At 41.8% G+C, this 23,521-nt stretch overlaps 1 protein-coding gene across 1 annotated transcript in view; it reads left to right on the top strand.

Moving 5' to 3' along the window:
• The window catches only part of LOC106574788 (neurobeachin), a 293,517-nt gene that overhangs the window by 64,645 nt on the left and 205,351 nt on the right, over positions 1–23,521 (top strand). The window contains 1 exon segment of the mRNA XM_082974820.1: positions 9,960–10,080. Within this exon segment, the coding sequence (XP_082830946.1) occupies positions 9,960–10,080 (121 nt within the window).

Genomic DNA, 23,521 nt, shown 5'->3' on the forward strand with positions numbered 1-23,521 from the left:
GGTCAACTTTTCACATGGCCGCGTGGCCAGACGGATTACCAGGGCGAGTACTCAGAGCATGTGTGGACCAACTGCCAAGTGGCTTCACTGATATTTTCAACCTCTCCCTGACCGAGTCTGTAATACCTACATGTTTCAAGCAGACCACCATAGTAACCTGCCTAAATGACTACCTCCACGTAGTATTCAAGTCGGTAGCCATGGTTCACATCAACATCAGCACCATAATCCTGGGAAACCCTAGACCCACTCCAATTTGCGTACCGTCCCAACAGATCCACCGATGACGCAATCTCAATCACACTCCACACTGCCCTTTTCCATCTGGACAAAACAAACACCTATTTGAGAATGCTGTTTATTGACTACAGCTCAGTGTTCAAAACTATAGTGCCCACAAAGCTCATCACTAAGCTAAGCACCCTGGGACTAAACACCGCCCTCAGCAACTGGTTTCTGGACTTCCTGACGGGCCTCCCCTAGGTGGTAAGGGTAGGGAACAACATATCCGCCACGCTGATCCTCAACACCTCAGGGGATGCGTGCTCAGCCCCCTCCTGTATTCCCTGTTCAGTCACGACTGCGTGGCCTAGCATAACTGTAACACCATCATACAATTTGCCAATGATACAACAGTGGTATGCTTGATCACCGACAAGGTTTAAAATGCAAATGTTTTATCGTTTAAAAAATCTTTAAAAATCTTTAAAAATCTTGGTCCTGTGTCTGACCGTTAGGGGTCAATGCAGTTCAATCTATGGCTGTCCTGGCTACCTACCAGCTCATCTGACGTTTTTGAGAACTTTGTGCAGAATTGCTCCACCAGGACCGTCACGGTTTTTTCCACTTGGCATCTTGCAGTCTGGTTCTAGATATTATTAGGGTATTGAAGCTCATATCATCTACCTTTGACAACTGCTGCATATGAACTGCAATCATTTTCTGTAATCAGCTGCTAGCAACGGGTTGGGTCTCACGGTGCCTCCCTTCCAGCTCTGCACCTGCCAATGTAGCTCACCACCTTGCAATATTTTGCGTTTCACCTTCTCATTTAACTTGTCAAAGTATTAACATTGTTGGATTCGACATTTTGAACATTGAGATATGAAATAAATGATAGATCAGAAGCATACAATATAAGGAGTGAAAGAGACTGGGTTTTATGTCAAAAGTTAATGGTTCTCTGTAGAAAGACAGGTGGATTTGGAATGTGTTGGGTGGACCGGGAGGAGAGCAATGTGTTGATATAGGGGAGACAGATGGATTTGGAATGTGTTGGTGGACGGGAGGAGAGCAATGTGTTGGTGGACCGGGAGGAGGGCAACGTGTTGATACAGATGGACATCTGTGGATTAGGTGAAGGAGGGGTTGAGGTCAGGAGGTGAGGTCTGATCCCCCTGAAGGGAGTAATACGTGTTTATGTTACCCTCTTTACTCTTTTCCTGTAGAACCATAAAATGTATCCTGTTACCCTCTCCTCTCTCTCCTCTCTTATTACTCTCTTCCTGTAGAACCATAAAATGTAAGGATTGGAGAGAAGGAGGAGTGTCTTAAGTGGGATATATATATATCTGTGATGGGAGAAATGTTGGGTTGTCTGAGTTACAGCTGTACAGAACCTTTGGGAAGAATTAAAGCCCCTATAGTGTCGGTTACTCTGAAAAATAAGAACCCAACAACATACAGGACTTCGCTGCTGTCGCTTCCCTGTCTCACTCTCTGCCATTTTTCTGTTAACGTTGATGACGTGTGGAGTACTTTGTCTATGCCGAGGCAAATCATTTTAAAGATGCATATTTCCTCCTACCTCCACTGTTGTTACGTTAGTTATTTGATAAAAAAAAAAGTGTTTTGCCATGATGATGATAATCGTGGCTGTTAGTGATGACTGCACTGTGATTTTAGTTTTGGGGGAAAAAAACTGTAAAAAATGTTAAGGATTTTTCCTAAACGTTAACGATCCCAAATGTGTTTTAAATATTTAAACACCCCTAGTTTGGAATTCTTGTTGTTAGTCTATACTACCTGATATACAGTTGAAGTCGGAAGTTTACATACACCTTAGCCAAATACATTTAAAACTCAGTTTTTCACAATTCCTGATATTTAATCCAAGTAATAATTCCGGGTCTTAGGTTAGTTAGGATCATCACTTTATTTTAAGAAAAAAAAAAGTGAAATGTCAGAATAATAGTAGAGTGAATGATTTATTTCAGATTTACATTAACATTTAAGTCATTTAGCAGACGCTCTTATCCAGAGCGACTTACAGTAGTGAATACATACATTTCATGCATTTTTTATTTTTTTTGTACTGGCCCCCCGTGGGAATCGAACCCACAACCCTGGCGTTGCACACACCATGCTCTACCAACTGAGCCACATCACATTTCCACTGGGTCAGAAGTTTACATAGACTCAATTAGTATTTGGTAGCATTGCCTTTAAATTGTTTAACTTGGGTCAAACGTTTCGGGTAGCCTTCCACAAGCTTCCCACAAAAAGTTGGGTGAATTTTGGCCCATTCCTCCTGACAGAGCTGGTGTAACTGAGTCAGGTTTGTAGGCCTCCTTGCTCGCACATGCTTTTTCAGTTCTGTCCACAAATGTTCTATAGGATTGAGGTCAGGGCTTTGTGATGGCCACTCCAATATCTTGACTTTGTTGTCCTTAAGCCATTTTGCCACAACTTTGGAAGTATGCTTGGGGTCATTGTCCATTTGGAAGACCCATTTGCGACCAAGCTTTAACTTCCTGACTGATGTCTTGAGATGTTGCTTCAATATATCCACATAATTTCCCCCCCTCATGATGCCATCTATTTTGTGAAGTGCACCAATCCCTCCTGCAGCAAAGCACCCCCACAACATGATGCTGCCACCCCCGTGCTTCACGGTTGGGATGGTGTTCTTCGGCTTGCAAGCTTCCCCGTTTTTCCTCCAAACATAACAATGGTCATTATGGCCAAACAGTTCTATTTTTGTTTCATCAGACCAGAGGACATTTTCTCCAAAAAGTACAATCTTTGTCCCCATGTGCAGTTGCAAACCGTAGTCTGTTTTTATGTTGGTTTTCGAGCAGTGGCTTCTTCCTTGCTGAGCTGCCTTTCAGATTATGTTGATATAGGACTCGTTTTACTGTGGTATAGATACTTTTGTACCCGTTTCCTCCAGTATCTTCACAAGGTCCTTTGCTGTAGTTCTGGGATTGATTTGCATTTTCTTCTTGGGTATGACGCTACAAGCTTGGCACACCTGTATTTGGGGAGCTTCTCCCATTTTTCTTTGCAGGTCCTCTTAAGCGCAGTCAGGTTGGATGTGGAGCGTCGCTGCACAGCTATTTTCAGGTCTCTCCAGAGAAGTTCAGTCGGGTTCAAGTCCGGTCTCTGGCTGGGCCACTCACGGACATTTAGAGACTTGTCCTGAAGTCACTCCTGCGTTGTGTGCTTAGGGTCGTTGTCCTGTTGGAAGGTGAACCTTCACCCCAGTTTGAGGTCCTGAGCACTCTGGAGCAGGTTTTCATCAAGGATCTCTCTATACTTTGCTCCATTCATCTTTCCCTCGATCCTGACTAGTCTCCCAGTCCCTGCCGCTGAAAAACATCCCCACAGCATGATGCTGCCACCTCCATGCTTCACCGTAGGGATGGTGCCAGGTTTCCTCCAGACGTGACGCTTGGCACTAAGGCCAAGGAGTTCAATCTTGGTTTCATCAGACCAGAGAATCTTGTTTCTCATGGTCTGAGAGTCCTTTATGGGCCTTTTGACAAACTCCAAACGGGCTGTCATGTACCTTTTACTGAGGAGTGGCTTCCGTCTGGCCACTCTACCATAAAGGCCTGAATGGTGGAGTGCTGCAGAGATGGTTGTCCTTCTGGAAGGTTCTCCCATCTCCACAGAGGAACTCTGGAGCTCTGTCAGAGTGACCATCGGGTTCTTGGTCACCTCGCTGAACAAGGCTCTTCTCCTCGGATTGCTCAGTTTTACCGGGGAGCCAGCTCTAGGAAGTTCTTGATACAGACAGGAAACTGTGAAAAACCCAGCAGCGCTGCAGTTCTTGACACACTCAAACCGGTGAGCCTTGCACCTACTACCATACCCAGTTCAAAGGCACTTAAATATTTTTGTCTTGCCCATTCACCCTCTGAATGGCACACATAAACAATCCGTGTCTCAGTTGTCTCAATGCTCCAATATTTTTAACCCGTCTCCTCCACTTCATCAACACTTATTGAAGTGGATTTAACAGGTGACATCAATAAGGGATAATATCTTTCACCGGGATTCACCTGGTCAGTCTATGTCATGGAAAGAGCAGGTGTTCCTAATGTTTTGTGACACTCAATAATAACTGGTAATAACAGTATGATAGCATATACTGTGGTAATAAATAACACACTTCTAACACTACTTAGTTATTACTATATACTCTTTATAATATCTATATACTTTTATACACAAACCTTTATACAATTTTTTAAAAACCTCTTCTACGTTATAAACCTAAATTATATATAAATGATAATAGACCTACATTCATACAGATTATTGACCGTTGCTAATAATCACTAGAGAGGAACATTGAAAATTAAAATAACTGAAAAATAGAGGACTATTTTCAGCAGATTTTGACAGAAAGGAAACCACATTTTCAGTCATTTTCAGACCTCGTTGAAGACTGAATTGGACCCCTGGGACACTCATAGATAGTAGATTGATAGATTAAAGAACAACTTAGTGGTAAAAAGCTATTTATAAACTGGGTAGTTCCAGCCGTGAATGCCGATTTGGCTGACAGCCATGGTGTATCTGGAATGACAAAATGTATTTTACTGCTCTAATTATGTTTGTAACCAGTTCATAATAGCAATAAGGCACCTCGGGGGGTTGTGGTATATAGCCAATATACCACAGCTAAGGGTTGTGTCCAAGGCACTCCGCATTTCGTCGTGCTTAAGAACAGCCCTTAGCTGTAGTATATTGGCCGTAAAGAAAATAATTCAAATATTAATCAGGTCTAAACAGTAACAGTCTCTGAACACCATCCAGTTCTATTTGACATTTTTTCAACTGTACTGTGACGTTTCACAAAAGTTCGTTTTGAATCTGGTGTCGTTTTGTGTATCAGTTCATAAACTACAGTATGTGCCTAGGTTTGCAGATTTTGGGGAATATTCAGAGGTGGAAACTTTCCGTGGGAATTAACGGGAATATATGGGAATTAACTGGGAATATATGGCAATTAACAGAAATATATGGGAATTAATATTAATACCATTTATAATTAGATGTTTTGCATTGGACATATTTACCATATCATATAGAGACAGAAACAGAAACCTTTTACCTTATCATAAGTAGACATAATTGCAAATGATTAAATCCTTCCAATAGAAATAATAATAAAACAAAAATGTTACGAATTGAACTTTAATTAAATGAGTTGACTCTTCACATGGGATGATTTCACTGAACAACAAAAGAAAGAGAATATTTGAATGATCCCCAATGATCCATCGCATCTCCCAAAAAAACGTTTTCAACATACATCTGTAAAATGATAGTCTAGAAACTAAAGCTTTGATTGTCTTCCTCTCAGGCTTCCATGTCTTCTCCCTGGACCTCCTCAATGTCCACCTCTTGAACATCAGACTCTGAGACCTCATCTTCACTGTCACTTTCCAACCTTGTTGAGGATGGCTCGTTGTCAGGCTCAAAAAGCCTCAAATTTACCCAGATGGCCACCAATTTTTCAACCCGTGTATTGGTCAGCCTGTTGTGTGCTTTGGTGTGTGTGTGTGTTCCCAAACAAGGACCAGTTGCGCTATGAGGCGGCTGATGTTGGTGGGATTTGGAGGATGATGGAGGCAACAGTGGAAAGAGCCTCAGATCCACAAAGTCCCTTCCACCAGGTGGCTGATGAGATATGTTGGCACGACTGCCATATTGCATCTCCATCCAAAAGCCCTTGCTTGGAAGTGTACTTCACCAGACTGCCAAGAACCTTGCCCTCATCCAGGCCAAGGTGGCGAGACACCGTAGTGATGACACCATAAGCCTTGTTGATCTCTGCACCAGACAGGATGCTCTTGCCAGCATACTTGGGGTCCAACATGTACGCTGCGGCGTGTATGGGCTTCAGGCAGAAGTCTTCACGCTTTTTGATGTATTTCAGAACTGCAGTTTCCTCTGCTTGGAGCAACAGTGAAGTGGACAGGGCAGTACGGATTTCTTCTCTTACATCTGCAAGCAGAGTCTGAACATCAGACAGGATGGTATTGTCTTCCTCAATCTGGCCAATGGCTACTGCTATAGGTTTCAGGAGTTTCAGGCTGCTTACCACTCTCTCCCAAAATACATCATCCAGGAGGATCCTCTTGATGGGGCTGTCCATATCGGCAGACTGTGATATGGCCATTTCTTGGAGAGACTCCTTCCCCTCCAGGAGACTGTCAAACATGATGACAACACCACCCCAACTGCTCGGCAGCTTCAATGTGATGCTCTTATTCTTCTCACTTTGTTTTGTGAGGTAGATTGCTGCTGTAACTTGATGACCATTCACATACCGAACCATTTCCTTGGCTCTCTTGTTTTCAGTGCCATGATGTCCTTGAGGAGCAGATTCAATGCATGAGCAGCACAGCCAATGTATGTGATGTGAGGGTAGGACTCCTCCACTTTAGACCAAGCAGCCTTCATGTTCGCAGCATTGTCTGTCACCAGTGAAAATACCTTCTGTGGTCCAAGGTCATTGATGACTGCCTTCAGCTCATCTGCAATGTAGAGACCGGTGTGTCTGTTGTCCCTTGTGTCTGTGCTCTTGTAGAATACTGCTTGAGGGGTGGAGATGATGTAGTTAATTATTCCTTGCCCATGAACGTTCGACCACCCATCAGAGATGATTGCAATACAGTCTGCTTTCTCTATGATTTGCTTGACCTTCACTTGAACTCTGTTGAACTCTGCATCCAGCAAATGAGTAGATGAAGCATGTCTGGTTGGAGGGGTGTCTGCTGGGCGAAGAACATCCAGAAATCTCTTCCAATACACATTGCCTGTGAACATCAGAGGTGAACCAGTTTGCATATACACCTCGAGCATTCATCAGCATTTCTCTGACTACGTTCCTCCATTGAGTCAAAAACACGTCTGATTCCAGGAGGACCATGAGCTGTTGCTATCGATAAGGTGTCTGATTCATAATTTTCACCTCCAATAGAAGTAGAGGGACTTTAGTCAGAGGTTGCTTGTTGTGAGGGAACTTTATGCACTTGGCCAGATGATTCTGCATCTTTGTTGCATTCTTCACATATGATTTGGCACAGTATTTGCAAATGTACACAGCTTTTCCTTCTACATTAGATGCAGGGAAATGTCTCCACACATCAGATAGTGCCCGTGGCATTTTCCTGTAAAGATTAGAAAAAAATGTACAAAAAAATAACAAATACAATTCCATGTACAGATAAATAGTTAAGCAGTTAGATTAAAACAACTCCTTTGTAAGATTAATGTTTTAAAATGAAACATGTATGGAAACAGGTGAATTAACACTTCTCAGTTAGCAGGCTCAAGCAAACTAAAACCCAAATGGTAGCAAAAACTAACAAGTTAGAAATGATTTACTAGTTAACCTGTCTGGGCCAGTGGGACGCTTGCGTCCCACCCTAATCAACAGCCAGTGGAATCGCGTCGCGCGAAATGCAAAACCTCATAAATGCTATAACTTCAATTTCTCAAACATATGACTATTTTACACCGTTTTATAGATACACCTCTCCTGAATCGAACCACGTTGTCCGATTTTAAAAAGGCTTTACAGCAAAAGCAAAACATTAGATTATGTTAGGAGAGAACCCAGCCAGAAATAATCACACAGCCATTTTCAAAGCAACTAGCATGCATCACAAATACCCAAAACACAGCTAAATGCAGCACTGACCTTTGACAATCTTCATCAGATGACAATGTTAGGACATCATGTTACACAATACATGCATTTTTTGTTCGATAAAGTTCATATTTATATATAAAAACAGCATTTTACATCGGCTCGTGACATTCAGAAAATCTTTTCCCTCAAATGCTTCCGATGAATCAGTGCTACAATTTACAAAATTACTATTCGAAAACATTGTTAAAATGTAATATTGTCATTCAAAGACTTATAGATTAACATGTCTTGAATGCCACTGCTTTGCCAGATTTAAAAATAACTTTACTGGGAAATCACACTTTGCAATAAATGATGTGGTATACCCAGCAAAATAGGCTAGGCTATACATGTTGGAGCCATCTTGGAATGATCAACCATCAAAAATACTATTGTAAATAAAACCTTACCTTTGATTATCTTTATCAGAAAGCACTTCCAGGAATCCCAGGACCATAACAAATGTAGTTTTGTTCGAAAAAGTTAATCATTTATGTCCCAATTGTTAGCGCGCTCCGAAGGCTACTGAAAATGTACCGTGCTGAGTAGGACTAGTCGTCACGAATGTACAAAAAAAAAATATTTAAGTTCGTTCAAACATGTCAAACGTTGTATAACATAAATTTTTCGGGCCTTTTTCAACCAGAGCTTCAGTAATATTCCATGGGGACGTTTGCATTGTCTTTCAAAACGTTTCGAAAGGGGAGGGTAGCCATGGGCGGCGGCGTCATAATGGTAATGGTCCCTCCACCTGTGACCACTTTCCACAGCCTCTCTTTCAGTCAATTTTGATAGTAGGAGACTCAAACCACTTTGTAAAGACTGGGGACATCTAGTGGAAGCCTTAGGAAGTGCTAAATAATTCATAAGCCCCTGTGTGTTTCAATGGCAAATGTTTGAAGTGATATCCACACATCAGATTTCAGTTTCCTGTCAGGATTTGTCTCAGGGTTTTGACTGCCATATGAGTTCTGTTATACTCACAGACACCATTCAAACAGTTTTAGAAACTTTCGGGTGTTTTCTATCCAAATCAAACAATTATATGCATATTCTAGTTACTGGGCAGGAGTAGTAACCAGATTAAATCGGGTACGTTTTTTATCCGGCCGTGCAAATACTGCCCCCTATCCCCAACAGGTTAACAAAAAAGCATGTATGTCCTATAAAATATATTCACCCCACCCAGTATTGTAATCAGAACTTACCAGAAAGCATGTAGTCCTTGGCTCAGACAGTGTAGTAGTGTGGGCTCAATAGCATCTCATTAGTGTGCAAGATCTTGAGAATCAGCTGTACATGTGATGGAAGAATGCACTGTGCATGCAGAAGGTTGCAATTCCATTGAATTGTGGGTAGTTTAACCAAAATATGCCACAAGATCTGGAATTGCCTTGTGTGTATCCCACAAAAAAAGGTTCACTGTTATAAGCTACGTTTTTTTTTTTTTTTTTTATGAATTTAAGCAAAATTCCTCAAATTCCCGGGCTTAACTTCCCATGGAAAATTTCCGGAAAAATTCTGGAAATTTACCAGAAGGTTTCCGACCCTTTTGCAAACCTATATGTGCCATGGAATCGGTGGAACTATTTTACAATAAATGTTTTGTTCCAAATAAAAAATTTTGGGAAAGTTATCAGAACTTAACAACTCTAATCAACCATGAATGATTTAACAGTATTCCCAGTATTCCCAGTATGAGACGGACAATGAAAGGTAGTTGAATGAAAAGCAGCAAGGTCACACCAGATCCTCTGCAGTATTAGACGTTTCTCCAGGTCCCCGTGCTCAGTTCAATACTGTCCCACTAGGGGCAACGTCAGCGCATATTACCATCTAGTAGGCTGGCGGCTTGCTAGTGTGGCGGGGGATAGAGGAAGAGCTTAGAGTGCAAGCTACTGCTCTGAGGATCCCAGTTTCAATCCCAGGGACGCTACGTACTCATTTAAAAAAACAATTACAATATGTTGAATACTGCAGTGAGACCTTTAGATCAGAAACAGTTCTGTTTGTGTTGCGTCACCAGGTGTGGTCCATGTTCACAGCCATCCTGAGGAAGAGTGTGAGGAACCTTCAGACCAGCACAGAGGTGGGCCTCATACAACAGGTCCTGTCCAAGCTGAGCTCTGTGGACGACATGATCGCAGGTAGGTACTCACAAACACGCACGCATGCACACGCGCACACACACACAGAGAAAGTGGTATAGAATATACTAGTCAATTGTTCTCCAAGCAAGACCTTACTATACATGACAAGACCTGCCTAGACCTGACAAGACCTGCCTAGACTTGACTAGACCTGACTAGACCTGCCTAGACTTGACTAGACCTGACTAGACTTGACTAGACCTGACTAGACCTGACTAGACCTGACTAGACATGACTAGACATGACTAGACCTGACTAGACCTGACTAGACCTGACTAGACATTACTAGACTTGACTAGACCTGACTAGACCTGACTAGACCTGACTAGACATGACTAGACCTGACTAGACCTGACTAGACCTGACTAGACCTGACTAGACATTACTAGACTTGACTAGACATTACTGGACCTGACTAGACCTGACTAGACCTGACTAGACATTACTAGACCTGATTAGACATGACTAGACATTACTAGACCTGACTAGACATTACTAGACCTGACTAGACCTGACTAGACATTACTAGACCTGACTAGACATTACTAGACCTGACTAGACCTGACTAGACATTACTAGACCTGACTAGACATTACTAGACCTGACTATACATTACCAGACCTGACTAGACATGACTAGACATGACTAGACATGACTAGACCTGACTAGACATTACTAGACCTGACTAGACCTGACTAGACCTGACTAGACCTGACTAGACATGACTAGACATGACTAGACCTGACTAGACATGACTAGACATGACTAGACCTGACTAGACCTGACTAGACCTGACTAGACATTACAAGACCTGACTAAACATTACTAGACCTGACTAGACCTGACTAGACCTGACTAGACATTACTAGACCTGACTAGACATTACTAGACCTGACTAGACATTACTAGACCTGACTAGACCTGACTAGACATTACTAGACCTGACTAGACATTACTAGACCTGACTAGACCTGACTAGACATTACTAGACCTGACTAGACATTACTAGACCTGACTATACATTACCAGACCTGACTAGACATGACTAGACATGACTAGACATGACTAGACATTACTAGACATTACTAGACCTGACTAGACCTGACTAGACATGACTAGACCTGACTAGACATGACTAGACCTGACTAGACCTGACTAGACATGACTAGACATGACTAGACATGACTAGACATGACTAGACATTACTAGACCTGACTAGACCTGACTAGACATTACAAGACCTGACTAAACATTACTAGACCTGACTAGACCTGACTAGACCTGACTAGACATTACTAGACCTGACTAGACCTGACTAGACATTACTAGACATTACTAGACATGACTAGACATGACTAGACATTACTAGACATTACTAGACATGACTAGACCTGACTAGACCTGACTAGACCTGACTAGACCTGACTAGACATGACTAGACATTACTAGACCTGACGAGACATTACTAGACCTGACTAGACATTACTAGACCTGACTAGACATTACTAGACATTACTAGACCTAACTAGACCTGACTAGACATTACTAGACCTGACTAGACCTGACTAGACATTACTAGACATTACTACACCTGACTAGACCTGACTAGACCTGACTAGACCTGACTAGACCTGACTAGACCTGACTAGACATTACTAGACCTGACTAGACATGACTAGACATGACTAGACATGACTAGACCTGACTAGACCTGACTAGACCTGACTAGACCTGACTAGACCTGACGAGACATTACTAGACCTGACTAGACATGACTAGACATGACTAGACATGACGAGACATGACGAGACATTACTAGACCTGACTAGACCTGACTAGACATTACTAGACCTGACTAGACCTGACTAGACCTGACTAGACATTACTAGACATTACTAGACATTACTAGACATTACTAGACCTGACTAGACCTGACTAGACATTACTACACCTGACTAGACATTACTAGACCTGACTAGACATTACTAGACATTACTAGACATTACTAGACATTACTAGACCTGATTAGACATGACTAGACCTGACTAGACCTGACTAGACATTACTAGACCTGACTAGACATTACTAGACCTGACTAGACTAGACCTGACTAAACATTACTAGACCTGACTAAACATTACTAGACCTGACTAGACATTACTAGACCTGACTAGACATGACTAGACCTGACTAGACATGACTAGACATGACTAGACATGACTAGACATGACGAGACATTACTAGACATTACTAGACCTGACTAGACCTGACTAGACCTGACTAGACATGACTAGACATGACTAGACATGACGAGACATTACTAGACCTGACTAGACATTACTAGACATTACTAGACCTGACTAGACCTGACTAGACCTGACTAGACCTGACTAGACATTACTAGACCTGACTAGACCTGACTAGACATTACTAGACCTGACTAGACCTTACTAGACATGAGTAGACCTGACTAGACCTGACTAGACATTACTAGACCTGGCGAGACATTACTAGACCTGACTAGACCTGACTAGACCTGACTTGACATTACTAGACCTGACTAGACCTGACTAGACCTGACTAGACCTGACTAGATATTACTAGACCTGACTAGACCTGACTAGACATTACTAGACCTGGCGAGACATTACTAGACATGACTAGACCTGACTTGACATTACTAGACCTGACTAGACATTACTAGACCTGGCGAGACATTACTAGACATGACTAGACATTACTAGACCTGACTAGACATTACTAGACATTACGAGACATTACGAGACATTACTAGACCTGACTAGACCTGACTAGACCTGACTAGACATTACTAGACCTGGCGAGACATTACTAGACCTGACTACACCTGACTAGACCTGACTAGACCTGACTTGACATTACGAGACATTACTAGACCTGACTAGACATTACTAGACATTACTAGACATGACTAGACCTGACTAGACCTGACTAGACATTACTAGACCTGACTAGACATGACTAGACATTACTAGACCTTACTAGACCTTACTAGACCTGACTAGACCTGACTAGACCTGACTAGACATTACTAGGCATTACAAGACATTACTAGACCTGACTAGACCTGACTAGACCTGGCTAGACATTACTAGACATGACTAGACCTGACTAGACATTACTAGACCTGACTAGACCTGACTAGACATTACTAGACCTGACTAGACCTGACTAGACATTACTAGACCTGACTAAACATTACTAGACCTGACTAGACATTACTAGACCTGACTAGACCTGACTAGACCTGACTAGACATTACTAGACCTGACTAGACCTGACTAGACCTGACTAGACATTACTAGACCTGACTAGACCTGACTAGACCTGACTAGACATGACTAGACCTGACTAGACATTACTAGACCTGACTAGACCTGACTAGACCTGACTAGACCTGACTAGACATGACGAGACATTACTAGACCTGACTAGACATGACTAGACATTACTAGACCTGACTAGACATTACTAGACCTGACTAGACATTACTAGACCTGACGAGACATTACTAGACCTGACTAGACATTACTAGACCTGACTAGACATGACTAGACCTGACTAGACATGACTAGACCTGACTAGACATGACTAGACATTACTAGACCTGATGAGACATTACTAGTCCTGACAAGACATTACTAGACCTGACTAGACATTACTAGACCCGACTAGACATTACTAGACCTGACTAGACATTACTAGACCTGACTAGACATTACTAGACCTGACTAGACATGACTAGACCTGACTAGACATTACTAGACATTACTAGACCTGACTAGACCTGACTAGACATGACTAGACATTACTAGACATTACTAGACCTGACTAGACCTGACTAGACATTACTAGACCTGACTAGACATTACTAGACATGACTAGACATGACTAGACATTACTAGACCTGGCGAGACATTACTAGACATGACTAGACCTGACTTGACATTACTAGACCTGACTAGACATTACTAGACCTGGCGAGACATTACTAGACATGACTTGACCTGACTTGACATTACTAGACCTGACTAGACATTACTAGACATTACGAGACATTACTAGACCTGACTAGACCTGACTAGACATTACTAGACCTGACTAGACCTGACTAGATATTACTAGACCTGACTAGACATTACTAGACCTGGCGAGACATTACTAGACCTGACTAGACCTGACTAGACCTGACTAGACCTGACTATACATTACTAGACATTTCGAGACATTACTAGACATTACTAGACATTACTAGACATGACTAGACCTGACTAGACATTACTAGACCTGACTAGACATTACTGGACATTACTAGACCTTACTAGACCTTACTAGACCTGACTAGACATTACTAGACCTGACTAGTCATTACTAGACATTACTTGACCTGACTAGACATTACTTGACCTGACTAGACATTACTTGACCTGACTAGACATTACTAGACATGACTAGACATTACTAGACCTGACTAGACCTGATTAGACATGACTAGACCTGACTATACCTGACTAGACATTACTAGACCTGACTAGACATTACTAGACCTGACTAGACATTACTAGACCTGACTAGACATTACTAGACCTGACTAGACATTACTAGACATTACTAGACATGACTAGACCTGACTAGATCTTACTAGACCTGACTAGACATTACTAGACCTGACTAGTCATTACTAGACATTACTAGAGCTGACTAGACATTACTAGACCTGACTAGACATTACTAGACCTGGCGAGACATTACTAGACATGACTAGACCTGACTTGACATTACTAGACCTGACTAGACATTACTAGACCTGGCGAGACATTACTAGACATGACTTGACCTGACTTGACATTACTAGACCTGACTAGACATTACTAGACATTACGAGACATTACTAGACCTGACTAGACCTGACTAGACATTACTAGACCTGACTAGACCTGACTAGATATTACTAGACCTGACTAGACATTACTAGACCTGGCGAGACATTACTAGACCTTACTAGACCTGACTAGACATTACTAGACCTGACTAGTCATTACTAGACATTACTAGAGCTGACTAGACATTACTAGACCTGACTAGACATTACTAGACCTGACTAGACATTACTAGACCTGACTAGACCTGACTAGACATTACAAGACATTACTAGACCTGACTAGACATTACTAGACATTACTAGACATGACTAGATATGACTAGATATGACTAGACATTACTAGACCTGACTAGACCTGACTAGACATGACTAGACATGACTAGACCTGACTAGACATGACTAGACATGACTAGACCTTACTAGACCTGACTAGACATTACTAGACCTGACTAGACATTACTAGACCTGACTAGACATTACCAGACCTGACTAGACATGACTAGACCTGACTAGACATGACTAGACCTGACTAGACATTACTAGACCTGACTAGACATTACTAGACCTGACTAGACATTACTAGACCTGACTAGACATTTCTAGACCTGACTAGACATTACTAGACCTGACTAGACCTGACTAGGCATTACTAGACCTTACTAGACATTACTAGACCTGACTAGACCTGACTAGACCTGACTAGACCTGACTAGACATTACTAGACATTACTAGACCTGACTAGACCTGACTACACCTGACTAGACATTACTAGACCTGACTAGACCTGACTAGACCTGACTAGACCTGACTAGACATTACTAGACCTGACTAGACATTACTAGACCTGACTATACATTACTAGACCTGACTAGACCTGACTAGACATTACTAGACATTACTAGACCTGACTAGGCCTGATTAGGCCTGACTAGACATTACTAGACATTACTAGACCTGACTTGACATTACTAGACCTGACTAGACATTACTAGACCTGACTAGACATTACTAGACATTACTAGACCTGACTAGACCTGACTAGACCTGACTAGACATTACTAGACCTGGCGAGACATTACTAGACCTGACTAGACCTGACTAGACATTACTTGACCTGACTAGACATTACTTGACCTGACTAGACATTACTTGACCTGACTAGACATTACTAGACATGACTAGACATTACTAGACCTGACTAGACCTGATTAGAAATGACTAGACCTGACTATACCTGACTAGACATTACTAGACCTGACTAGACATTACTAGACCTGACTAGACATTACTAGACCTGACTAGACATTACTAGACCTGACTAGACATTACTAGACATGACTAGACATTACTAGACATGACTAGACCTGACTAGACCTTACTAGACCTGACTAGACATTACTAGACCTGACTAGTCATTACTAGACATTACTAGAGCTGACTAGACATTACTAGACCTGACTAGACATTACTAGACCCGACTAGACATTACTAGACCTGGCGAGACATTACTAGACCTGACTAGACCTGACTAGACCTGACTAGACCTGACTATACATTACTAGACATTTCGAGACATTACTAGACATTACTAGACATTACTAGACATGACTAGACCTGACTAGACATTACTAGACCTGACTAGACATTACTGGACATTACTAGACCTTACTAGACCTTACTAGACCTGACTAGACATTACTAGACCTGACTAGTCATTACTAGACATTACTAGAGCTGACTAGACATTACTAGACCTGACTAGACATTACTAGACCTGACTAGACATTACTAGACCTGACTAGACCTGACTAGACATTACAAGACATTACTAGACCTGACTAGACATTACTAGACATTACTAGACATGACTAGATATGACTAGATATGACTAGACATTACTAGACCTGACTAGACCTGACTAGACATGACTAGACATGACTAGACCTGACTAGACATGACTAGACATGACTAGACCTTACTAGACCTGACTAGACATTACTAGACCTGACTAGACATTACTAGACCTGACTAGACATTACCAGACCTGACTAGACATGACTAGACCTGACTAGACATTACTAGACCTGACTAGACATTACTAGACCTGACTAGACATTACTAGACCTGACTAGACATTTCTAGACCTGACTAGACATTACTAGACCTGACTAGACCTGACTAGGCATTACTAGACCTGACTAGACATTACTAGACCTGACTAGACCTGACTAGACCTGACTAGACCTGACTAGACATTACTAGACCTGACTAGACCTGACTACACCTGACTAGACATTACTAGACCTGACTAGACCTGACTAGACCTGACTAGACATTACTAGACCTGACTAGACATTACTAGACCTGACTATACATTACTAGACCTGACTAGACCTGACTAGACATTACTAGACATTACTAGACCTGACTAGGCCTGATTAGGCCTGACTAGACATTACTAGACATTACTAGACCTGACTTGACATTACTAGACCTGACTAGACATTACTAGACCTGACTAGACATTACTAGACATTACTAGACCTGACTAGACCTGACTAGACCTGACTAGACATTACTAGACCTGGCGAGACATTACTAGACCTGACTAGACCTGACTAGACATTACTTGACCTGACTAGACATTACTTGACCTGACTAGACATTACTTGACCTGACTAGACATTACTAGACATGACTAGACATTACTAGACCTGACTAGACCTGATTAGACATGACTTGACCTGACTATACCTGACTAGACATTACTAGACCTGACTAGACATTACTAGACCTGACTAGACATTACTAGACCTGACTAGACATTACTAGACCTGACTAGACATTACTAGACATTACTAGACATGACTAGACCTGACTAGACCTTACTAGACCTGACTAGACATTACTAGACCTGACTAGTCATTACTAGACATTACTAGAGCTGACTAGACATTACTAGACCTGACTAGACATTACTAGACCTGGCGAGACATTACTAGACATGACTAGACCTGACTTGACATTACTAGACCTGACTAGACATTACTAGACCTGGCGAGACATTACTAGACATGACTTGACCTGACTTGACATTACTAGACCTGACTAGACATTACTAGACATTACGAGACATTACTAGACCTGACTAGACCTGACTAGACATTACTAGACCTGACTAGACCTGACTAGATATTACTAGACCTGACTAGACATTACTAGACCTGGCGAGACATTACTAGACCTTACTAGACCTGACTAGACATTACTAGACCTGACTAGTCATTACTAGACATTACTAGAGCTGACTAGACATTACTAGACCTGACTAGACATTACTAGACCTGACTAGACATTACTAGACCTGACTAGACCTGACTAGACATTACAAGACATTACTAGACCTGACTAGACATTACTAGACATTACTAGACATGACTAGATATGACTAGATATGACTAGACATTACTAGACCTGACTAGACCTGACTAGACATGACTAGACATGACTAGACATGACTAGACATGACTAGACCTTACTAGACCTGACTAGACATTACTAGACCTGACTAGACATTACTAGACCTGACTAGACATTACCAGACCTGACTAGACATGACTAGACCTGACTAGACATGACTAGACCTGACTAGACATTACTAGACCTGACTAGACATTACTAGACCTGACTAGACATTACTAGACCTGACTAGACATTTCTAGACCTGACTAGACATTACTAGACCTGACTAGACCTGACTAGGCATTACTAGACCTGACTAGACATTACTAGACCTGACTAGACCTGACTAGACCTGACTAGACCTGACTAGACATTACTAGACCTGACTAGACCTGACTAGACATTACTAGACCTGACTAGACCTGACTAGACCTGACTAGACCTGACTAGACATTACTAGACCTGACTAGACATTACTAGACCTGACTATACATTACTAGACCTGACTAGACCTGACTAGACATTACTAGACATTACTAGACCTGACTAGGCCTGATTAGGCCTGACTAGACATTACTAGACATTACTAGACCTGACTTGACATTACTAGACCTGACTAGACATTACTAGACCTGACTTGACCTGACTTGACATTACTAGACCTGACTAGACATTACTAGACATTACGAGACATTACTAGACCTGACTAGACCTGACTAGACATTACTAGACCTGACTAGACCTGACTAGATATTACTAGACCTGACTAGACATTACTAGACCTGGCGAGACATTACTAGACCTGACTAGACCTGACTAGACCTGACTAGACCTGACTAGACCTGACTATACATTACGAGACATTACTAGACATTACTAGACATGACTAGACCTGACTAGACATTACTAGACCTGACTAGACATTACTGGACATTACTAGACCTTACTAGACCTTACTAGACCTGACTAGACATTACTAGACCTGACTAGTCATTACTAGACATTACTAGAGCTGACTAGACATTACTAGACCTGACTAGACATTACTAGACCTGACTAGACATTACTAGACCTGACTAGACCTGACTAGACATTACAAGACATTACTAGACCTGACTAGACATTACTAGACATTACTAGACATGACTAGATATGACTAGATATGACTAGATATGACTAGACATTACTAGACCTGACTAGACCTGACTAGACCTGACTAGACATGACTAGACCTGACTAGACATGACTAGACATGACTAGACCTTACTAGACCTGACTAGACATTACTAGACCTGACTAGACATTACTAGACCTGACTAGACATTACCAGACCTGACTAGACATGACTAGACCTGACTAGACATGACTAGACCTGACTAGACATTACTAGACCTGACTAGACATTACTAGACCTGACTAGACATTACTAGACCTGACTAGACATTTCTAGACCTGACTAGACATTACTAGACCTGACTAGACCTGACTAGGCATTACTAGACCTGACTAGACATTACTAGACCTGACTAGACCTGACTACACCTGACTAGACATTACTAGACCTGACTAGACCTGACTAGACCTGACTAGACCTGACTAGACCTGACTAGACATTACTAGACCTGACTAGACATTACTAGACCTGACTATACATTACTAGACCTGACTAGACCTGACTAGACATTACTAGACATTACTAGACCTGACTAGGCCTGATTAGGCCTGACTAGACATTACTAGACATTACTAGACCTGACTTGACATTACTAGACCTGACTAGACATTACTAGACCTGACTAGACATTACTAGACATTACTAGACCTGACTAGACCTGACTAGACCTGACTAGACATTACTAGACCTGGCGAGACATTACTAGACCTGACTAGACCTGACTAGACATTACTTGACCTGACTAGACATTACTTGACCTGACTAGACATTACTTGACCTGACTAGACATTACTAGACATGACTAGACATTACTAGACCTGACTAGACCTGATTAGACATGACTAGACCTGACTATACCTGACTAGACATTACTAGACCTGACTAGACATTACTAGACCTGACTAGACATTACTAGACCTGACTAGACATTACTAGACCTGACTAGACATTACTAGACCTGACTAGACATTACTAGACATGACTAGACATTACTAGACATGACTAGACCTGACTAGACCTTACTAGACCTGACTAGACATTACTAGACCTGACTAGTCATTACTAGACATTACTAGAGCTGACTAGACATTACTAGACCTGACTAGACATTACTAGACCTGACTAGACATTACTAGACCTGACTAGACCTGACTAGACATTACAAGACATTACTAGACCTGACTAGACATTACTAGACATTACTAGACATGACTAGATATGACTAGATATGACTAGACATTACTAGACCTGACTAGACCTGACTAGACTTGACTAGACATGACTAGACCTGACTAGACATGACTAGACATGACTAGACCTTACTAGACCTGACTAGACATTACTAGACCTGACTAGACATTACTAGACCTGACTAGACATTACCAGACCTGACTAGACATGACTAGACCTGACTAGACATGACTAGACCTGACTAGACATTACTAGACCTGACTAGACATTACTAGACCTGAATAGACATTACTAGACCTGACTAGACATTTCTAGACCTGACTAGACATTACTAGACCTGACTAGACCTGACTAGGCATTACTAGACCTGACTAGACATTACTAGACCTGACTAGACCTGACTAGACCTGACTAGACATTACTAGACCTGACTAGACCTGACTAGACATTACTAGACCTGACTAGACCTGACTAGACATTACTAGACCTGACTAGACCTGACTAGACCTGACTAGACCTGACTAGACATTACTAGACCTGACTAGACATTACTAGACCTGACTATACATTACTAGACCTGACTAGACCTGACTAGACCTGACTAGACATTACTAGACATTACTAGACCTGACTAGGCCTGATTAGGCCTGATTAGGCCTGACTAGACATTACTAGACATTACTAGACCTGACTTGACATTACTAGACCTGACTAGACATTACTAGACCTGACTAGACATTACTAGACATTACTAGACCTGACTAGACCTGACTAGACCTGACTAGACATTACTAGACCTGGCGAGACATTACTAGACCTGACTAGACCTGACTAGACATTACTAGACCTGACTAGACATTACTTGACCTGACTAGACATTACTTGACATTACTAGACCTGACTAGACCTGACTAGACCTGACTAGACATTACTAGACCTGGCGAGACATTACTAGACCTGACTAGACCTGACTAGACATTACTTGACCTGACTAGACATTACTTGACCTGACTAGACATTACTTGACCTGACTAGACATTACTAGACATGACTAGACATTACTAGACCTGACTAGACCTGATTAGACATGACTAGACCTGACTATACCTGACTAGACATTACTAGACCTGACTAGACATTACTAGACCTGACTAGACATTACTAGACCTGACTAGACATTACTAGACCTGACTAGACATTACTAGACCTGACTAGACATTACTAGACATGACTAGACATTACTAGACATGACTAGACCTGACTAGACCTTACTAGACCTGACTAGACATTACTAGACCTGACTAGTCATTACTAGACATTACTAGAGCTGACTAGACATTACTAGACCTGACTAGACATTACTAGACCTGACTAGACATTACTAGACCTGACTAGACCTGACTAGACATTACAAGACATTACTAGACCTGACTAGACATTACTAGACATTACTAGACATGACTAGATATGACTAGATATGACTAGACATTACTAGACCTGACTAGACCTGACTAGACTTGACTAGACATGACTAGACCTGACTAGACATGACTAGACATGACTAGACCTTACTAGACCTGACTAGACATTACTAGACCTGACTAGACATTACTAGACCTGACTAGACATTACCAGACCTGACTAGACATGACTAGACCTGACTAGACATGACTAGACCTGACTAGACATTACTAGACCTGACTAGACATTACTAGACCTGAATAGACATTACTAGACCTGACTAGACATTTCTAGACCTGACTAGACATTACTAGACCTGACTAGACCTGACTAGGCATTACTAGACCTGACTAGACATTACTAGACCTGACTAGACCTGACTAGACCTGACTAGACATTACTAGACCTGACTAGACCTGACTAGACATTACTAGACCTGACTAGACCTGACTAGACCTGACTAGACCTGACTAGACCTGACTAGACATTACTAGACCTGACTAGACATTACTAGACCTGACTATACATTACTAGACCTGACTAGACCTGACTAGACATTACTAGACATTACTAGACCTGACTAGGCCTGATTAGGCCTGATTAGGCCTGACTAGACATTACTAGACATTACTAGACCTGACTTGACATTACTAGACCTGACTAGACATTACTAGACCTGACTAGACATTACTAGACATTACTAGACCTGACTAGACCTGACTAGACCTGACTAGACATTACTAGACCTGGCGAGACATTACTAGACCTGACTAGACCTGACTAGACATTACTAGACCTGACTAGACATTACTTGACCTGACTAGACATTACTTGACCTGACTAGACATTACTTGACCTGACTAGACATTACTAGACATGACTAGACATTACTAGACCTGACTAGACCTGATTAGACATGACTAGACCTGACTATACCTGACTAGACATTACTAGACCTGACTAGACATTACTAGACCTGACTAGACATTACTAGACCTGACTAGACATTACTAGACCTGACTAGACATTACTAGACCTGACTAGACATTACTAGACATGACTAGACATTACTAGACATGACTAGACCTGACTAGACATGACTAGACATGACTAGACCTGACTAGACATGACTAGACCTGACTAGACATGACTAGACCTGACTAGACATTACTAGACCTGACTAGACATTACTAGACCTGACTAGACATTACTAGACCTGACTAGACCT

Source organism: Salmo salar, chromosome 04, assembly GCF_965601325.2.
Source record: "Salmo salar chromosome 04, fSalSal1, whole genome shotgun sequence".
In the NCBI taxonomy this organism is placed as follows: Eukaryota; Metazoa; Chordata; class Actinopteri; order Salmoniformes; family Salmonidae; genus Salmo; species Salmo salar.